General features: G+C 41.2%; 1 protein-coding gene across 4 annotated transcripts in view; it reads left to right on the top strand.

The window, feature by feature from the left end:
* Nucleotides 1-21,088, top strand: part of mcc (MCC regulator of WNT signaling pathway) — a 63,906-nt gene that overhangs the window by 6,277 nt on the left and 36,541 nt on the right. The window contains exon 1 of one of the 4 annotated variants that reach the window (XM_089130681.1): nt 5,384-5,721. The exons of 1 other annotated variant lie outside the window; for it this stretch is intronic. In XM_089130681.1, coding sequence (XP_088986807.1) covers nt 5,686-5,721 — 36 coding nt within the window. In that variant the 5' untranslated portion in view covers nt 5,384-5,685. Of the gene's footprint in view, nt 1-5,383; nt 5,722-17,411; nt 17,515-21,088 lie in introns of those variants that run through there. 2 more of the 4 variants (XM_089130682.1, XM_089130680.1) reach the window with 2 other exon arrangements.

The following is a 21,088-nucleotide window of genomic DNA, read 5'->3' as shown; positions in this document are numbered from 1 at the left end:
CCCTAGCAACCAACCGAATACCATAGCAACCATCAAGTACCCTAGCAACTGCATAGCAATTTAAGTCATCTTCAATAATATAGATTATAATATATCTCAATAGTGTCTTTTAACAATATAGATTGTTCCAAAGCAGCTTTACAGTGATAACAGGAGATTACTGTACAGTAACAGAGATTGTTTGGCTTTACAGCAGCTCTAAAATAAAGTTATTTTGATTGACTACCTTCTGTCGCAACAATCATTAGTTATTAACTTAAAGGCCACTAACATGACACCATTCTTACAGAAAACTCTTTAAGTTCACTCTAAGCAAACTTTAAAAACACGAACCTGTGTGAATGCTGATGGCGAGCACATGCGTTGTTACAGAATACAAACAACCCAGAATAACAACACCCTAGAAACAACCCAGAGTGGCTTTACAACCGCATAGCAACACCCTAGAAACAACCCAGAGTGGCTTTACAACCGCATAACAACACCCTAGAAACAACCCAGAGTACCTTTACAACTGCATAGCAACACCATAGAAACAACCCAGAGTGGCTTTACAACTGCATAGCAACACCCTAAAACAACCCAGAGTACCTTTACAACCGCATAGCAACACCCTAGAAACAACCCAGAGTAGCTTTACAACCTCATAGCAACACCCTAGAAACAACCCAGAGTACCTTTACAACCGCATAGCAACACCCTAGAAACAACCCAGAGTACCTTTACAACTGCATAGCAACACCCTAAAACAACCCAGAGTACCTTTACAACTGCATAGCAACACCCTAGAAACAACCCAGAGTACCTTTACAACCGCATAGCAACACCCTAGAAACAACCCAGAATACATTTACAACCGCATAGCAACACCCTAGAAACAACCCAGAGTACCTTTACAACCGCATAGCAACACCTTAGAAACAACCCAGAATACATTTACAACCGCATAGCAACACCCTAGAAACAACCCAGAGTACCTTTACAACTGCATAGCAACACCCTAGAAACAACCCAGAATACATTTACAACCGCATAGCAACACCCTAGAAACAACCCAGAGTACCTTTACAACCGCATAGCAACACGCTAGAAACAACCCAGAATACATTTACATCCGCATAGCAACACCCTAGAAACAACCCAGAGTACCTTTACAACCACATAGCAACACCCTAGAAACAACCCAGAATACATTTACATCCGCATAGCAACACCCTAGAAACAACCCAGAGTACCTTTACAACCGCATAGCAACACCCTAGAAACAACCCAGAGTACCTTTACAACCGCATAGCAACACCCTAGAAACAACCCAGAGTACCTTTACACCCGCATGGCAACACGCTAGAAACAACCCAGAGTACCTTTACACCCGCATATGTAACGGAGGCCAGCTAGTAGTTGCTGTGCGAGTAAACCTCACTCCCCGATCTCAATAGGCGCTCTAGCGACAGACGCTAGAGGCTGCAGTCTTTAGCCTCCTTGTTAGAGCGCCTGACTCTCACGCCGGAGACCCGGGTTCGAGGCCCGCTCGGAGCGGGGCGAGTAGGACCCGGGTGTAAGGGGTTACACATAGCAACACCCTAGAAACAACCCAGAGTACCTTTACACCCGCATAGCAACACCCTAGAAACAACCCAGAGTACCTTTACAACCGCATAGCAACACCCTAGCCCATAGCGACAAACTTTTTTTTATATACTTTTACTTTTGTGTTTTCATAAGCCACATTTAAACCTCATTTGCTGAATCGCTCAGTCTAGTAATATGGTGTAAAACTTTTCTGAGAAAAGACTGTTAGGAAGTGTATTGGATCATCAGTATTGAACTCTGAGAGTGTGTTATGGAGGATTTCAGCACTGCTGAGTGTGTGTGTGTGTGTTGGGTCAGTATCTGCTGTATTAAACTCTGTGTGTGTGTGGTTTTCTCTCGGTCTCTTCATCCTCCGCTTGAGCACAGATTTGATTATGAGCATGATCTGCTCTCTGCTAATGTCCTCGTCTCGCTAATGCATGTCGCCGATCCGTCAAAGTCACGTTTACTGGAGCGCCGCAGATCTCCTTCAGTCCAGATTCAGGCGACTGTCAGTGTTTGTGTTTCACCTGTTTACAACTTTAACATTTTCTATTTGTAAAGTGTGTGTGTGTGTTTGAGAAAGAGAAGAGAGTGTGTGTGTGTGTGTGTGTGTGTGTTTGTGTGAATGAGAGAGAGTGCGTGTGTGTGTTTGAGAGACAGAGTGTGTGTGTGTGTGTGTGCGTGTGTGTGTGTGTGTGTGTGTGTGTGTGTTTAATCCGCTTTAACACACACCGTGTGTAAGTTGATAAGTGGACAGCATTGCTGAGTATTTCCTCCTTAAAACTGCAGTGAACCAAAGACAGTCTCACACACACCCCTGTTTCCCGCATCACAAACATGTGACCAATCCCGTGACGTGTGGGCGGGGCTTTTCTCCGCTGACCTGATTTAGGCATTTCTAAGGATGCTGATTGACAACACATGCTCACCATGGGAATGGTTTGAAATGATATGTGTGTGTGTGTATGGTTTTCTCTCCTGCCCTCAGATAAACATGCATGCGCACACACACACACACGCTTACACACACATACACACACTTTCTCACCTAGATATAGTGGGAACTATGTGATTTCAGATGCAGCCTGTGTGTGTGTGTTTTCACTGTTGAATTCTGGGTAAAGACCCTAGTGTTTTCCAGAAGTGTGTGTGAAGCCATATTGTGAGAGTAATTGTGACATTCCCCGAGTGTGTCTTGATGACATCAGCAGTACGGGGGGTTTAAAGGCTGAGAGGTTTTAATGGCGGTGTGTGTAGGTGACCTCGAGAACACACACACCGAGGGAAACGACTGCAATGCTGTTGTAGAGCGACGTGCTTCTGTGGTGTTCGTCTGTAATGACCAGATCTCATTATTTACTGGGCAATCTGAAGCTTTTCCACCATCAGGCCAAAGCGTTCTCGTTGCTTAAAGGGGGGTGTATTGATCACAAGATGTAAATAAGTCTCTTATGTCCCCAGAGTGCGTGTGTGTGTGCGTGTGTGTGTGTGTGTGTGTGTGAAGTTCTAGCTCAAAACACGCCACAGATATTGTTATATATCATGTCAAAATTGTCACTTTTTGAGTGTGAGCAAAAACACACCGTTGTGTGTGTGTGTCCCTTTAAATGCAAATGAGCTGCTGCTCCCGGCTCAGGGGGCGGAGCTTCAAGAGCTCATGTCCTGAAAATGTCAAACTTTTAATCTTATGTTCTAGTGACGACATGTAGAAGCAACAGGACATTTCTGAACGGTTAGTGGATGAGTTTATGTACCTGATGTGGAGTTAACTATCTTACAGTCGTTGAGTGTGAGACTCGGAGTGTGTGTGTGTGAGACGGATACAGTCAGTGTGTGAGAATGAGTGTGTGTGTGAGACTGATGCAGTGTGTTTTTAATTGTTCCTGACAGAGTATTTGATGAAGACTCGTCTAACACAATGATGACACACACCTATAATGAAGTATGTTACACAGAGTGTGTGCCTGCAGAGCGATATAATCCATCAGAGAAGGTTCTGGATCACGGCCAGCGAGAGCACACACAAGTAAACCATCAGAGTGTGTGTGTGTGTGTGTGTGTGTGTGTGAACATGAGCAGACTTTCTTCCAGTTCTTAAATTCAGTTAAAAATAAAGTCTGGTCTAGTGTCATTAATGTTGAATCTGCTGCAGTGAGTGTGTGGAAGTGAGATATGATTTCAAAAATACAGAATATTTGCTTTTTTTAATGCTTTAATGGAGCTTTCATGTGATTTCGTAAGTACACATGACATGTGCGAAGTCATCTAAACTCTAAACCCTCTAGCGTCCGTCACTGACGACACCAAACACGATAACACAAATAATGACTGTTTTCTTTTTTAGCATCTTACCCCATGAGTGCCACATTCTTAAGAGTAATTTGTAAAAATGTCATTTTAATTTGGTCTAGTTACACTCACTCCTTAAAGGAGTAGTTCACTTTTGAAAAAACTTTAGCTGATAATTTACTCACCCCCGTGTCATCCAAGATGTCCATGTCTTTCTTTCTTCAGTCGAAAAGAAATGAAGGTTTTTGATGAAAACATTCCAGGATTTTTCTCCATATAATGGACTTCAATGGGGTCCAAACGGTTCAAGGTCCAAAAGACAGTTAATAACAGTTTCAGATGCAGCTTTAAACGACACCAGACGATGAATAAGGGTCTTATCATGCGAAACGATCGCTTATTTCAAAACTTATTCCTTTCTAAGGACAAATGCTAGCCTTGCTCTATTCTGTGAGGCGCGTTTGTAACGTCACGTAATACGTAATTACGTTCAAAAGGTCACGGGCGACGTAGCCGGAAGTACAGAGTCAAAATCGTCCGACATCGTTGTTTTACCTTTTAATGCCTTTTTTTGTAAACGGCGTTTGAGTTAGTTTGCACGTTCAACCTATGCGTTCAACTTGTAAACACTGACTCTGTACTTCCGGCTACGTCGCCCGTGACCTTTTGAACGTAATTACGTATTACGTGACGTTACAAACGCGCCTCACAGAATAGAGCAAGGCTAGCATTTGTCCTTAGAAAAGTTACATTTTTGGAATAAGTTTTGAAATAACCGATCGTTTCGCATGATAAGACCCTTATTCATCGTCTGGTGTCGTTTAAAGCTGCATCTGAAACTGTTATTAACTGTCTTTTGGACCTTGAACCGTTTGGACCCCATTGAAGTCCATTATATGGAGAAAAATCCTGGAATGTTTTCATCAAAAACCTTAATTTCTTTTCCACTGAAGAAAAAAAAGACATGGACATCTTGGATGACACGGGGGTGAGTAAATTATCAGCTAAAGTTTTTTCAAAAGTGAACTAATACTTTAAGTATTTTTTACAAATCTTATTTCCGACACAGAATAAAAACTGAAAAGGATCATTGTGACTTTTTTTCCTCACAATTCTGTCAATTTTCTCAGAATTGGGATTTTACTCACAATTACAAGAAATAGTCCAAATTGAGGAGTATAAACTCTGTGTGTGTGTGTCTGTCTGTGTGTGTATGTCTAAAATCATTGGCTTTTATCCCAAACAACTGGAAAAATAATAGAAAGTTGGTCATAAAGTTGGCTTTTAAAAAGAGTAGAAGTGACTATCTAAGAGCAGAGTTACTGATCATATTCCAGCCGAGGGGAATCTGACTGGCTGGAACTGACACACACACACACACACACACACACACACGTGTAAAACACTCCTCCTGCGGCCCCATGCAGCTGTGAGGCCCAGAGACTCTCTCTCTCTCTCTCTGTCTCTCTCTCTCTCTCTCTCCCCGTCTCTCTCTCTCTCCCCTCGCCCGCCCTCCCTCGCTCTCTCTCTCCCTCTCCGTGTGTGTGTGTGTGTGTGAATCAGAGCGCTGCAGATCTGCTGTTGGGAGTCTCCGGCTGGCTGGGGGAATGTGTGGATCGCCACAACGGTTCTCAGTGTGGATTTAACCGTGTCTCTGGTGTGGATTACCGTTGGGATTGCGTTGGGAATACCGTCCGGATCGTGCTGGTGAAATCGAGGATGTGTGTGTGTGTGTCAGAAGCAGGAGGAACGTGTTTCTCGTCAACCTCGGGTGACCGTCTCCTGCTGGAATACCGGGATTGATCCGAGAGTTTCGGGATCATGAACTCCGGAGTGTCTGTGAACGAGGGAAACGAGGTGAGACTCGTTTGATGAAGGTCTGACTGCGACGCGCGGCTCTCAAACGGTGTGTGTGTCGTCTGACCGACACACACACACACACACTTCTGATTTTGTTAAACTTGTTTGAGATCTTCATTTCAGTATTTTAGCTTCTCTCTCATGTTAAATTCAGGATTAGATCGTGTTCGATCACCCTCATGCACCGGATATAATAATGCTGAAATCACGTCACATGAACTTTTTTATTAACAGAATCTATTAAATCTGCATTGAAATAATTAGGATAAACATTCTCAAGAAAATAAAAAATAAAGTCAAAAGCTCTTGTCAAAATAGCTTTTTTATTTAGATAATCTTTAAAAAATTTAAATTAAAAACCTTATTTTGCTGTTTTTTTAAGCATCTTGCGCCAGGAGCTTCACATTTTAAAGAATTAATTAATTTATTTATTTATTGGTTCCATGTTTTTTAATATTCAGTAAAGTTCTCAGCCTCAGTTCTAAAGCCTTTCATTGGATAGACTCGTTATATTTATTTATTTAATTCTTTATATTTGAAATCTGATAACCGATATATCGGCTGATAAATCTAAATCCAGATTTATATATAAGTTTTAAGAGCCTGATTACAAAAACAAAAGTTTCATCGTTAAACCATTGTCTGACCATGTTCTCATTATAAGGGACGCACGAAAATATCGGCCACCGTATCGGTATCGGCTGATTTGTGTTCATTTTTAAAATTATTATCGGCCCGATATGAATATTCTCTTCTATTTTCTTCAGCTGGGACGCTTCAGATGCGCACTGTTGTTCAACATGATGATTATGAATTGCTTGAAATATGATTGCACAACATCACAACATGTGCAGCGCAAGCCTGTTATATCGGCCACATAACATTATAACATTGTTTGGGACGGGGATTTTAATGGCGAGACTTTTGTTTTCGTAATCAGGCATTTAAAAGTTACATAATTTGGATTTAGATTTATCAGATATATCGGTTATTGGCTTTCAAATCTAAATTAAAGAATTATCGGTTATCGGTATCGGGCTAAAATGTTCATATCGGTGCATCTCTAGTTAATGCACATCTTGGCATTTCCATCCAGCATTTTTTTTAATTTATTTTTTTTATGCAATATCCTAAAATGCTCATAGAAAATAGGTGGATGGATGCATAGCCGCTGGCACCTTGAGTCAAAGCAAACGAAAAATACATTTTCCACATATTCCTATAATGACTTTGAGTCGTTTGAGTGTCAGGGACACAGTCAAACCAAGATTTATTCAGACACTTTCAACATTTCTCACATCATCAGTTTATTCGCTATAGTTTAGCTAATGGTGATAAACATGAGCAGTTCTCAGATCAGTGGATATATCGTCCATCCTTCTGTTGGACACATGAATTATGTTGCATATCTGTCAGCTGTTAAATTGAACTACACAATTAGATAATACCAGTTTAGCTCAACCAGTGACCAAGCAATGCTTCATGTTGTTCAGTGTGTGTGTGTATAAAGAGCATTAGCGATTACAGAAAACACACATCATCAGCTCAAAGTGGAGGAATCATTTTTAATCCCAAATGTTTATAAATGTCACTGTATGAAGAATATTTGTGTGTAATATCTCACAGTTTACTTTATTTTGCTCTCCTCACTCACAGAAATGAACTATAGTGTCCTGATCACACTAGTGGGAAAATATCACAAAATATATTTGTGTCTAAATAATTTTTAGTTTGACTGTATTCGAATCCCAACACCAAATCCCACACTTAATAGGGAACACCTTTGATTTGGACCTGCTAGCGTAACATTTTAATTGTCCAAACACGTGTTTATCTGAGATGTGCTGAACAGCTGCCGCTTGTCAAGAACGCAGTTTCTTATGGCCGAGGGAATAAAGGCTCGTGTTTAAGGACGTTCACAGATGTTTTCTACTCGCATTGATCCTGAAGTGAGGAGTGTAAGAGCACTTAAAGAGCGTCTCAGGGGAAATGATTGTTTACTGCATGGCATCAGAAATAATTGTGAACGATCCCTCAGTTTGTACATGTGTTTTTAACAGTCTCACCCTCAGAACTTGGAGAATCATGATATATGATGTTATCAACCCTCTGGGGCTCTTCATGCGTCGGTCAAAAAATGACCGAATTTGTTTTTCAGTGAAATAATTTTACTATATTTTAGTTCGATAATTGTTTTTTAGTAAGTATTTTTAGTGTATTGTATGGTACTACATTATATTTACCCTGTATTTAAAATCCATTTATTCAGTTTTTGAGCGTAGAGCTGATAATTAATTTTCAAATTAAACTGGTAAATCTGGAACGCTTCAGAGCGACAGACTGAAGTTTGATTTGTTTTCAAACACGACACATGCAGATTATTGCTGAAGAGTGTTTTGCTGCGCAGGAATTCCTCTGTTCGGAGACGCGAGACAGACTGTGTTTCGGCAGACGGCCAGAAATAAGAGCATTTTTTTATGAGCACAGGACACTGTCTATTTTTATCTGTGTGTTGCCTCTTGACTCTGATGTAGTGTGTGTTCAGGTCTCGCTGTAGTGTGTGTTCAGGTCTCACTGTAGTTTGTGTGTGTGTGTGTGTGTTCAGGTCTCGCTGTAGTGTGTGTGTTCAGGTCTCGCTGTAGTGTGTGTGTTCAGGTCTCGCTGTAGTGTGTGTGTTCAGGTCTCGCTGTAGTGTGTGTGTTCAGGTCTTGCAGTAGTGTGTGTGTGTTCAGGTCTCGCTGTAGTGTGTGTGTTCAGGTCTCGCTGTAGTGTGTGTGTGTGTGTGTGTGTGTGTGTTCAGGTCTCGCTGTAGTGTGTGTGTTCAGGTCTCGCTGTAGTGTGTGTTCAGGTCTCGCTGTAGTGTGTGTGTTCAGGTCTCGCTGTAGTGTGTGTTCAGGTCTCGCTGTAGTGTGTGTGTTCAGGTCTCGCTGTAGTTTGTGTGTTCAGGTCTCGCTGTAGTGTGTGTGTGTGTGTGTGTGTGTGTTCAGGTCTCGCTGTAGTGTGTGTGTTCAGGTCTCGCTGTAGTGTGTGTTCAGGTCTCGCTGTAGTGTGTGTGTTCAGGTCTCGCTGTAGTGTGTGTTCAGGTCTCGCTGTAGTGTGTGTGTTCAGGTCTCGCTGTAGTGTGTGTGTGTGTGTGTGTGTTCAGGTCTCGCTGTAGTGTGTGTGTTCAGGTCTCGCTGTAGTGTGTGTTCAGGTCTCGCTGTAGTGTGTGTGTTCAGGTCTCGCTGTAGTGTGTGTTCAGGTCTCGCTGTAGTGTGTGTGTTCAGGTCTCGCTGTAGTGTGTGTTCAGGTCTCGCTGTAGTGTGTGTGTTCAGGTCTCGCTGTAGTGTGTGTTCAGGTCTCGCTGTAGTGTGTGTGTTCAGGTCTCGCTGTAGTGTGTGTGTTCAGGTCTCGCTGTAGTGTGTGTGTGTGTGTGTGTGTTCAGGTCTCGCTGTAGTGTGTGTGTTCAGGTCTCGCTGTAGTGTGTGTGTTCAGGTCTCGCTGTAGTGTGTGTGTGTGTGTGTGTGTTCAGGTCTCGCTGTAGTGTGTGTTCAGGTCTCGCTGTAGTGTGTGTGTGTGTTCAGGTCTCGCTGTAGTGTGTGTTCAGGTCTCGCTGTAGTGTGTGTGTTCAGGTCTCGCTGTAGTGTGTGTGTGTGTTCAGGTCTCGCTGTAGTGTGTGTTCAGGTCTCGCTGTAGTGTGTGTGTTCAGGTCTCGCTGTAGTGTGTGTTCAGGTCTCGCTGTAGTGTGTGTTCAGGTCTCGCTGTAGTGTGTGTGTTCAGGTCTCGCTGTAGTGTGTGTTCAGGTCTCGCTGTAGTGTGTGTTCAGGTCTCGCTGTAGTGTGTGTTCAGGTCTCGCTGTAGTGTGTGTGTTCAGGTCTCGCTGTAGTGTGTGTGTTCAGGTCTCGCTGTAGTGTGTGTTCAGGTCTCGCTGTAGTGTGTGTTCAGGTCTCGCTGTAGTGTGTGTTCAGGTCTCGCTGTAGTGTGTGTTCAGGTCTCGCTGTAGTGTGTGTGTGTGTGTGTGTGTTCAGGTCTCGCTGTAGTGTGTGTGTGTGTTCAGGTCTCGCTGTAGTGTGTGTTCAGGTCTCGCTGTAGTGTGTGTGTTCAGGTCTCGCTGTAGTGTGTGTGTTCAGGTCTCGCTGTAGTGTGTGTTCAGGTCTCGCTGTAGTGTGTGTGTTCAGGTCTCGCTGTAGTGTGTGTTCAGGTCTCGCTGTAGTGTGTGTGTTCAGGTCTCGCTGTAGTGTGTGTTCAGGTCTCGCTGTAGTGTGTGTGTTCAGGTCTCGCTGTAGTGTGTGTGTTCAGGTCTCGCTGTAGTGTGTGTGTTCAGGTCTCGCAGTAGTGTGTGTGTGTTCAGGTCTCGCTGTAGTGTGTGTGTGTGTGTGTTCAGGTCTCGCTGTAGTGTGTGTGTTCAGGTCTCGCTGTAGTGTGTGTGTGTTCAGATCTCGCTGTAGTGTGTGTTCAGGTCTCGCTGTAGTGTGTGTGTGCGTTCAGGTCTCGCTGTAGTGTGTGTGTTCAGGTCTCGCTGTAGTGTGTGTGTGTGTGTGTGTTTAGGTCTCGCTGTAGTGTGTGTGTTCAGGTCTCGCTGTAGTGTGTGTGTGTGTGTGTTCAGGTCTCGCTGTAGTGTGTGTGTGTGTTCAGGTCTCGCTGTAGTGTGTGTGTGTTCAGGTCTCGCTGTAGTGTGTGTGTGTGTTCAGGTCTCGCTGTAGTGTGTGTGTGTGTTCAGGTCTCGCTGTAGTGTGTGTGTGTTCAGGTCTCGCTGTAGTGTGTGTGTGTGTTCAGGTCTCGCTGTAGTGTGTGTGTGTGTTCAGGTCTCGCTGTAGTGTGTGTGTTCAGGTCTCGCTGTAGTGTGTGTTCAGATCTCGCTGTAGTGTGTGTGTGTGTTCAGGTCTCGCTGTAGTGTGTGTGTGTGTGTGTGTGTGTGTGTGTGTGTTCAGGTCTCGCTGTAGTGTGTGTTCAGGTCTCGCTCTAGTGTGTGTTCAGATCTCGCTGTAGTGTCTCTGTATTATTATTGTTACTATAAATGCTAATTTTAATTAGGTACTCTTGTTATTATTAACATTACAAATTTTTTATAATATTAAAATAAATTATAATTATATTATTATTATTAATAGGAGAGATTAGCTTGCACTGATGTCAGGAGTTGTAAAGCATCTCAGGATCTGTCTAACGGAAGAGGACTCTGAGTCGCGGGTTCGGGTCACTAATGTTATCAGATTTAGGGGGTTTGTAAAGCTTTCGCTCTGATCGATGTGATGTGTGTGTGAGAGAGAGAGAGAGAGCTTGTGTTATGTGTGACGGCCGAGATTTATGTGATTTATGACGAACTCACTGGAGAGGAAAACACTGCGATTTACAGGCCCTTCAACAATGAGGCAGTGTGGAGTGTGTGACACCAGCTTTTATCCTCACACATTTACAGCGTGCTTTATGAAGCCCGCGGGGATCCACTGAGCACACACACTTTATTACCGCACAGCAGCTCATTAGTTAATAACCTTAATGAATTGATGTGTGAAATCAATCAACGAGGGTCCATGCATGTGAAACGTCCTGCCACTGTCTAATCCTGAAAGCAAATGATTCGTGTGTAGTCCGAGTGTGGCTCTCTCCTCTGTGTTTATCTGCATCCGACGAACGCTCCGGCGTGAGGATATCTGAGTGTGTGTGAGGATATCTGAGTGTGTGTGAGGATATCTGAGTGTGTGTGAGGATATCTGAGTGTGTGTGAGGATATCTGAGTGTGTGTGTGAGGATATCTGAGTGTGTGTGTGAGAATATCTGAGTGTGTGTGAGGATATCTGAGTGTGTGTGTGAGGATATCTGAGTGTGTGTGTGAGGATATCTGAGTGTGTGTGAGGATATCTGAGTGTGTGTGAGGATATCTGAGTGTGTGTGAGGATATCTGAGTGTGTGTGTGGATCTCTGAGTGTGTGTGTGTGTGAGGATATCTGAGTGTGTGTGTGAGGATATCTGAGTGTGTGTGAGGATATCTGAGTGTGTGTGAGGATATCTGAGTGTGTGTGAGGATATCTGAGTGTGTGTGTGAGGATATCTGAGTGTGTGTGTGAGGATATCTGAGTGTGTGTGTGAGGATATCTGAGTGTGTGTGAGGATATCTGAGTGTGTGTGTGGATCTCTGAGTGTGTGTGTGTGTGAGGATATCTGAGTGTGTGTGTGAGGATATCTGAGTGTGTGTGTGAGGATATCTGAGTGTGTGTGTGTGAGGATCTCTGAGTGTGTGTGGAGGTTATCAACCCACAGCGCCGCTTATGTGGACTGCAGGTTACACTGATGTCAGTGACACATTTTAGTGTCATTTTTAATATTTGGTGTGTGTGTGTTTTCTTGTGCGTGTTTGTGTGTGTGTATGAGTGTAAATGGGACTGTGTGTGTGCGCTGAGGCCTCTGAGCGAGTGTGTGCGGAGATAATTCACCTTTCACAGATCATTAAGCTGGAGAACGATCGTGCGAGCAACACCTTCATCTTCAGAATAAGCCGAGTGTTTACTCTGCAGCCTCGGCTCATAAACACCTCCGCGCTCAACAACACACACTTTATTTCACACTCTCAGGTTTCATCGGAAATATATTTTTTTCCTACTTGGAGAAAGAGCTCCAAAAATGATCTCTCTAAATTTTCTAGGATTTTGTTATTAATAATGATAATCAAATGATATTTTGCTTGCTCGGTTGATGATACTTTAAATATGAAATTAAAACGAGTGAGTCATTCATTCAACCGATTCATTTTAGCAGCTGAATCATTTGGGAGTCAAGTGATTCACATGCTATACGTCCTAAAAATAAAGTAGTTTGTCCCAAAGCTTGTCTAATATTCTGCTGCACACTCACAATCATGCACTTTTTCTTCACAAACAGACCAAATGAATTGGGACGCAGCAACTGTCTTTTTGAACGAGTCACTGAATCACTCACCCGATTCCTTTAAAACACTTTTGCTTTAATTCAGTAATAAAGCACAGCTGTGTGAAGATGCACAGGGTAATAGTTCAGCTTAGACGTAAATGTCATATTTTGGACACTTTTGAAGTCAAACGTAGTGTGATATGCAAATGAGATGCAAATAAGATTTAAAGGGAGACATTTTTCATGCAAATAAATGACTTGACTGTTTTAAAGTTAACTCACTTTTATAACTTTTTTTTGTGTGATATGTATTGTCTAGGATAATATCGGAATTGCCCCTGTGTGTGTTTTGTTTTTTATGTTTACATCATATGATATAATCAAGGTAAGTCAACTGTATTTGAATAGCGCTTTATACTAGTGATGCGTAATATATCGGCCACCATATCGGTATCGGTTCATTTTTAATGTTATCAGTCTGATTAGAAAATGTGTCTAACATATTAGAGCCGATCAATAATGTATTTTTCCTTCAGATGTTCAACATGATGATTATGAATTGCTTGAAATATGATTGAAATCACTTCAAAAAAGGAAAATACAGTTCAGTGCAACATGTGCAGCGCAAGCCTGTCATATCGGCTCCATAACATTATCATGAGAAGTTGAACATCAGAACTGTGTGTTTGGGGAGACTTTTGTTTTGTAATCAGACTCTCAAACATTATATACAAATTTTGATTTAGATTTATCGGCCGATATATCGGTTATCGGTTTTCAAATTTTCATCATTATCGGCCAAAATTTTCATTTTGTTGCATCCCTACTTTATACAATAGTTTTACAACGACAAATATTCATAACTGAGACGCTGGACCACAAAATTAGTCACATGTTTCAATTTTTTGAAATCGAGATTTATACATCATCTAAAAGCTCATTATATTTCAGGATAATATTTAACTGAGACTATTTGGAAATCTGCAATCTGAGGGTGCAAAAAAATCTAAACATTGAGAAAATCGTCTTTAAAGTGGTTCATTTATGTTCGTGATTCACAAAAATCACGTGTGTGTGTGTGTTCAGGTCTCGCTGTAGTGTGTGTTCAGGTCTCGCTGTAGTGTGTGTGTTCAGGTCTCGCTGTAGTGTGTGTGTGTGTTCAGGTCTCGCTGTAGTGTGTGTGTGTGTTCAGGTCTCGCTGTAGTGTGTGTTCAGGTCTCGCTGTAGTGTGTGTGTTCAGGTCTCGCTGTAGTGTGTGTGTTCAGGTCTCGCTGTAGTGTGTGTTCAGGTCTCGCTGTAGTGTGTGTGTTCAGGTCTCGCTGTAGTGTGTGTTCAGGTCTCGCTGTAGTGTGTGTGTGTTCAGGTCTCGCTGTAGTGTGTGTGTGTGTGTTCAGGTCTCGCTGTAGTGTGTGTTCAGGTCTCGCTGTAGTGTGTGTGTTCAGGTCTCGCTGTAGTGTGTGTGTTCAGGTCTCGCTGTAGTGTGTGTGTTCAGGTCTCGCTGTAGTGTGTGTGTTCAGGTCTCGCTGTAGTGTGTGTTCAGGTCTCGCTGTAGTGTGTGTTCAGGTCTCGCTGTAGTGTGTGTTCAGGTCTCGCTGTAGTGTGTGTTCAGGTCTCGCTGTAGTGTGTGTGTTCAGGTCTCGCTGTAGTGTGTGTGTGTGTTCAGGTCTCGCTGTAGTGTGTGTTCAGGTCTCGCTGTAGTGTGTGTTCAGGTCTCGCTGTAGTGTGTGTGTTCAGGTCTCGCTGTAGTGTGTGTGTTCAGGTCTCGCTGTAGTGTGTGTTCAGGTCTCGCTGTAGTGTGTGTGTTCAGGTCTCGCTGTAGTGTGTGTTCAGGTCTCGCTGTAGTGTGTGTTCAGGTCTCGCTGTAGTGTGTGTTCAGGTCTCGCTGTAGTGTGTGTTCAGGTCTCGCTGTAGTGTGTGTGTTCAGATCTCGCTGTAGTGTGTGTGTTCAGGTCTCGCTGTAGTGTGTGTTCAGGTCTCGCTGTAGTGTGTGTTCAGGTCTCGCTGTAGTGTGTGTGTGTTCAGGTCTCGCTGTAGTGTGTGTGTTCAGGTCTTGCTGTAGTGTGTGTTCAGGTCTCGCTGTAGTGTGTGTTCAGGTCTCGCTGTAGTGTGTCTTCAGGTCTCGCTGTAGTGTGTGTGTTCAGGTCTCGCTGTAGTGTGTGTGTTCAGGTCTCGCTGTAGTGTGTGTGTTCAGGTCTCGCTGTAGTGTGTGTGTTCAGGTCTCGCTGTAGTGTGTGTTCAGGTCTCGCTGTAGTGTGTGTTCAGGTCTCGCTGTAGTGTGTGTGTTCAGGTCTCGCTGTAGTGTGTGTGTTCAGGTCTCGCTGTAGTGTGTGTGTTCAGGTCTCGCTGTAGTGTGTGTTCAGGTCTCGCTGTAGTGTGTGTTCAGGTCTCGCTGTAGTGTGTGTGTTCAGGTCTCGCTGTAGTGTGTGTGTTCAGATCTCGCTGTAGTGTGTGTGTTCAGGTCTTTAAAACGTTCAAACGTCTTTAAAGTGGTGCATTTATGTTCGTGATTCACAAAAAAAAACATTTTTAATACATTTACAGTAAGAAATTTACAAAATATCTTCATGGAACATGATCCTTAATTAATATCCTAATGATTTTTAGCCTAAAAGATTTTTGGCCAATGCAGTGCATTGTTGGCTATTGCCACAGATACACCCGTGCGACTCGAGACTGGGTTTGTGATCCAGGGTCACAATTAAGTGCTCTAAAAATACCGTAGTGTCATTATTCAGCTGAATTTATTTCAGATTTTGTTCTCATCGATTACTTTAGAGTTGTTTTTTGACACAATATTGTCGTTTTTTTGCTCTATTTCTCCTGTGTGTGTGTGTGTGTGTGTGTGTGTTATGGGGCGATGCTGTGGTACAGTGTGTGTGAGATGCGCTAGTGTTGTGTGTGTTTGAAGTGTCCAGCTGTTAATGAGCTTTATTTATGAACACAGACTTTGTGTTTCTCATTAACGGAGAAGGTTTGCCATTCCTTGTTTGATTAAAAACATGCTTTAGACACAGTCAGAGGCAGATCTACATAACAGGCCTCTAGTCACGGATAAATTTGGGTCTCGAATCTTTGGATCTCGCTCTCGTATTGTTTCAAAGCTAGGCTAATTGGATTCAGACTTGCAGATGCTCTTGCTAATGAACGGAGAAACTGGTTTTGAAGGATCTCTGAGTGTGTAAATGTTTGTGCTGTGATATGGAAATGATCCTCTGTTGTAGTGTGTGTGTGTGTGTGTGTGTGTGTGTGTGTGTGTGTGTGTGAGGCATGTTTGACCTTCAGCCGTTGGGTGGAGATCCTTTTCCTGATGGAAATTCACATCCTGACGATATTCCCAGCGGGGACGAATAGTTGAAATAGTTTGCGATGGGGAAGGAGGAGGTACAATATTTAACATATAGCATCAGGCTATTTATTTATTATATAGGCTACATTGCACATTGTGAGCTTTTAGAAGCATTAGGGATGCAATTTACGTACAATCCTATAATCCATCGTTGTTTAAATTAACAATATTTAAATTTAATTATGTTACTCAACAACCAGTTGCTTAACCAACACAAAACGGCTTGTTTTATCACGCATACTAAATGAGGCAAGGGTGTCGGGTTACATTCAAGATATTTAAATTTTTTTATAATATTTATCATTTTTGTTATTATTATGATTATGGATTACAAATATGAAAACCCCAAATTGAAAATTGTGAAAGGTTTTCATATCTGTAATCCATAATCATCAACATTATAACAAATAAAGGCTTGAAATATCTCACTTTGCATGTAATGAGTCTATATAATATATTAGTTTCAGCTTTCAAGTTGAATTACGGAAATAAATGAACTTTTGCGCTTTATTCTAATTTTTCCAGTTTCCCCTGTATAATTTTATTAACATATTCTAACGTTCAACAATTACAAGAATTATGATACGCTTTCATCATAGTGAGGATTTCCATCTTTTATCCATGTAATAGCCTCCAAATGCTGTGCAAATGTCCTATATGAATGTAGTACATCTATACATTTCTGCATCTATGCTTTTATAATGTATTAAAAACTTTCCAGCATTCCAGCATCTCACGAGGAAGCGTGCATTGTTGCTTGACCTTGGGTCACGACCTTTGACCTCTGGCTCAGCGTGTGTTTCTGAGATCTGAGAGATGTTTTGCTGTCTGGAAGCTTCACATGCGACACACGGGCCAATAAACTCAATTACCTGCAATTTTTGCAGTGCCTTGTGGGAAAGTTTGCATGTCTGAACGAAAGTAAATCCAATTTTTATATAAGGCGTCTCTGTCATGATGCCATGTGTTCTTTCCACTTGAATTTATCAACTCGCCCTTAATGTGGAAAGGCCTTGAAAAAGTCCCACTTTTATTGTCCTCAATAGTTGTACACTGAAAATATATTTTTAATTTTGAGATGGTGAACTTATAATAACATTGACTTGGACGAGTAACTAAAGTTGAAACCTGTAAGATTACATTTTTTTTAATAAGTTCTGCTCAGCAAGGCTGCGTTTATTTGATCAAAAAATACAGTGAAAATGTGAAATTATTATAATGTAAATCATCTGTTCTCTATGTGAATATACAGTAAAGTGTAATTTAATCCTGAATTTATTTCATTTATTTAATTTTTGAGGATCTGATTATCAAGAAACATTTATGATTAATATCAAATGTTGAACACAGATTTTGACACACACACACAAACACACACACACACACACACACACGCAGAGACGATCCCTCCCTATCCTGGCAGGAAGGAAAGCCCAGCATAAACATCTAAAGGAAGCGTCTAGTTCACTATAAAACTCACTCACACACACACCGACACACACACCCTTCATTTATGCCTTTAACATGCGAACCGAGACTCAAAGCAGATGTTGATCAGACCTCAGGAGAGACACGTCATATCAGAGACACAATCAGAGGTGAGCGTTCAGGAGGGGTGTGTGTGTGTGTGTGTGTGTGTGTTGAGTAGGTGGGTGGCAGAAATGATTCCCAGGCATCTCTGACATGGTGACAGGCAGCAGGGTAAATTGTGTGTGTGTGTGTGTGTGTGTGTGTGTGTGTTCATGATCCGCTAGCAGCTGCTCGACTTCTGACTGTTTTCTGACGTTTCAAAGTGCCTGTTATTATTATATAACCCGCTTGTTAGTCATTCCCAAATTTAATGTCTTGCGTAATATCTCATATTGGCAGGATGAGACTTGTATGCAGGAGTGTGTGTGTGTGTGTGTGTTACAGTGTTTATATGGTGATAACTATCTATATATATCTTCTAAACTACCAATCAAATGTTTGGGGTTATTGGCACTTTATTACTAATGCAAGTGTCGAAAAGTTCAAGAAGCCACTGTATGCGTTTATAATAGAGGACATAAGAAGTGTGTGTGTGTGTGTGTGTGTGTGTGTGTGTGTGTGTGTGTGTGAAATGTCCTGCATTTATCTAGGTTAACTGAAGTTTACAGAAGGGATGGTGGAAATGAAATGCATTATAAGAGTGCATTGCCGATGTGTGTTTGTGTGTGTGTGTGTGTGTGTGTGTGTGTGTGTGTGTGTGTGTGTGTGTGTGTGCTGGCGTGATTTAAGGGTTATCAGTGTGTGTGAAGCGCTGAGTGAGTGTGTGAGTCTCAGACTTGCTTTCACAGGCATTAATGATCCACTTCAGACTTAATGAAATGAAACCGAACCTAATGAATGAGAAACTGGTAAACCCGAGTCAGCGCTGAGCACTGGTGTGTGTGTGTGTGTGTCTATACTGGTTTTGCTGTGATTGCGATACACAGTTCAGGACAAACCCGTGTTTAACGTTATCTGGGTTTTCATGCTCTTTTGTGCTCTAAAACACAAGTCAAGCATCTCAGTAGTGTGGAAGCTTGTTTCTGCCACAGAATCAAATATACAAAAGGTAATTGTGACTTTTTGTTTCGCAATTCTGACTTGAATTGACTAGGATTGCGAGATATAAAGTCTGAATTTCAAGCTTATATCATGCAATTCTGACTATATCTCACAATTCTGACTATATCTCGCATTTCTGACTTTATATCTCGCAATTGTGACTATATATCGTAATTGTGACTATCTCGCAATTCTGACTTTATATCACGCAATTCTGACTTTATATCACGCAATTCTGACTTTATATTTCGTAATTGTGACTATATCTCGTAATTGTGACTTTATATCATGCAATTCTGACTTTATATTTCGTAATTGTGACTATATCTCGTAATTGTGACTTTATATCGTGCAATTCTGACTCTCGTAATTCTGACTTTATATCGTGCAATTCTGACTTTATATCTCACAATTCTGACATTATATCTCACAATTCTGACATTATATCTCGTAATTGTGACTATATCGTGCAATTCTGACTTTATATTGCGCAATTCTGACTATCTCGCAATTCTTACTTTATATCACGCAATTCTGACTTTATATCACGCAATTTTGACTTTATATTTCGTAATTGTGACTATATCTCGTAATTGTGACTTTATATCATGCAATTCTGACTTTATATTTCGTAATTGTGACTATATCTCGTAATTGTGACTTTATATCGTGCAATTCTGACTCTCGTAATTCTGACTTTATATCGTGCAATTCTGACTTTATATCTCACAATTCTGACATTATATCTCGTAATTGTGACTATATCGTGCAATTCTGACTTTATATTGCGCAATTCTGACTATCTCGCAATTCTGACTTTATATCTCGCAATTGTGACTATATATCGTAATTGTGACTATATCTCGCAATTCTGACTTTATATCTCACAATTCTGACATTATATCTCACAATTCTGACATTATATCTCGTAATTGTGACTATATCGTGCAATTCTGACTTTATATTGCGCAATTCTGACTATCTCGCAATTCTTACTTTATATCACGCAATTCTGACTTTATATTTCGTAATTGTGACTATATCTCGTAATTGTGACTTTATATCATGCAATTCTGACTTTATATTTCGTAATTGTGACTATATCTCGTAATTGTGACTTTATATCGTGCAATTCTGACTCTCGTAATTCTGACTTTATATCGTGCAATTCTGACTTTATATCTCACAATTCTGACATTATATCTCGTAATTGTGACTATATCGTGCAATTCTGACTTTATATTGCGCAATTCTGACTATCTCGCAATTCTGACTTTATATCTCGCAATTGTGACTATATATCGTAATTGTGACTATATCTCGCAATTCTGACTTTATATCTCGCAATTCTGACATTATATCTCGCAATTGTGACTATATAGCGTAATTGTGACTATATCATGCAATTCTGACTTTATATCTTGCAATTCTGACTATATCTCGCAATTCTGACTATATATCTCGCAATTCTGACTTTATATCTTGCAATTGTGACTTTATATCGTGCAATTTTGACTATATATCTCGCAATTCTGACTTTACATCTCGCAATTCTGACTTTATATCAGGCGCGGAGTTTGCGGGGGGGCAGGGGGATCATTGCCCCCCCGGTGCCTGAAACGAGTAGTCGCATTTTCTTAAAAAAGCTGTAAAAAAAAAAATACTACCTACCCCAATCTCTATAAACAGTTATCGCTCACTGTTATCGATTGTGTCATCTACCTATGAGAGAAGCTTCTCTGCGATGAGGAGGATAAGAAACTGGCTGCCAGGTTGAGCAGGCAGGTTTTCGATTCTTGCGATCCTTCACATTGAAAGCGACATTACGGCCAAGCTCTCACCTGAGACCATTATCGACGCATATGCAAAAAATGAAAATTACTGTTGCACTAGTCTGGACTGTGTAGGTCTGTACGTTTTTTTTTCTTTCAGCCAAATAACTGCTTAAGCTGGAGAGATGTGCTGTCACTATGTTTCAAATGTGGAGAGTAGGCTAGCATATTTTCTGACTGTTCATTTTTCCCGTGTCTTAAAATGTTTTAAATGTTTTATGAAGTATAAATGTGAAATATAAATAGTTGTTTTAATCACTATCATTGCCACAATGTGTTTTGAAAAAAGTAAAGAAAACTTTAAAAATCTTGTCGTTTTGGTTGAAGATAATATTTTAACAGGGCAAAAGTGGTACACGTTTCATGATCCTAATAAAATGTGACGCAAAGTCGAGTGGTTGTTTATGCGAACTGTTTACAATGAAATAAAGGCAATCAAATATGATTGTATTGTTTTACTGTTTTTTTCTTGGGTTAAAAATAAATATGTTTTTTAGCATGTTTGTTTTGTCCATATGTGCTACCATGTAGGTCAGCTGCTACAATGAATTTTTTTATTTTTTTTGCCCCCCCTGGCTCGAATGTCAAACTCCACCTATGCTTTATATCTCACAATTGTGAAAGAAAAAGTACCAATTATTTAAAATGTTTTATTCTGTGGCGTAAACAAGCTTCAATACCATAGAGTGTGTTCTGTGAGTAAAAACCTTGATTTCGGCTGAGTGAGTGTGTGTGTGGTTCCCCTGAAGTTTCAGTAATAAAGATGCCG

This window comes from Pimephales promelas, chromosome 4 (assembly GCF_988280905.1).
Source record: "Pimephales promelas chromosome 4, fPimPro1.hap1.1, whole genome shotgun sequence".
Lineage (NCBI taxonomy): Eukaryota > Metazoa > Chordata > Actinopteri > Cypriniformes > Leuciscidae > Pimephales > Pimephales promelas.
Note: the sequence above shows the minus strand (reverse complement) of the source record. Positions and strands in the feature narration are given on the sequence as shown.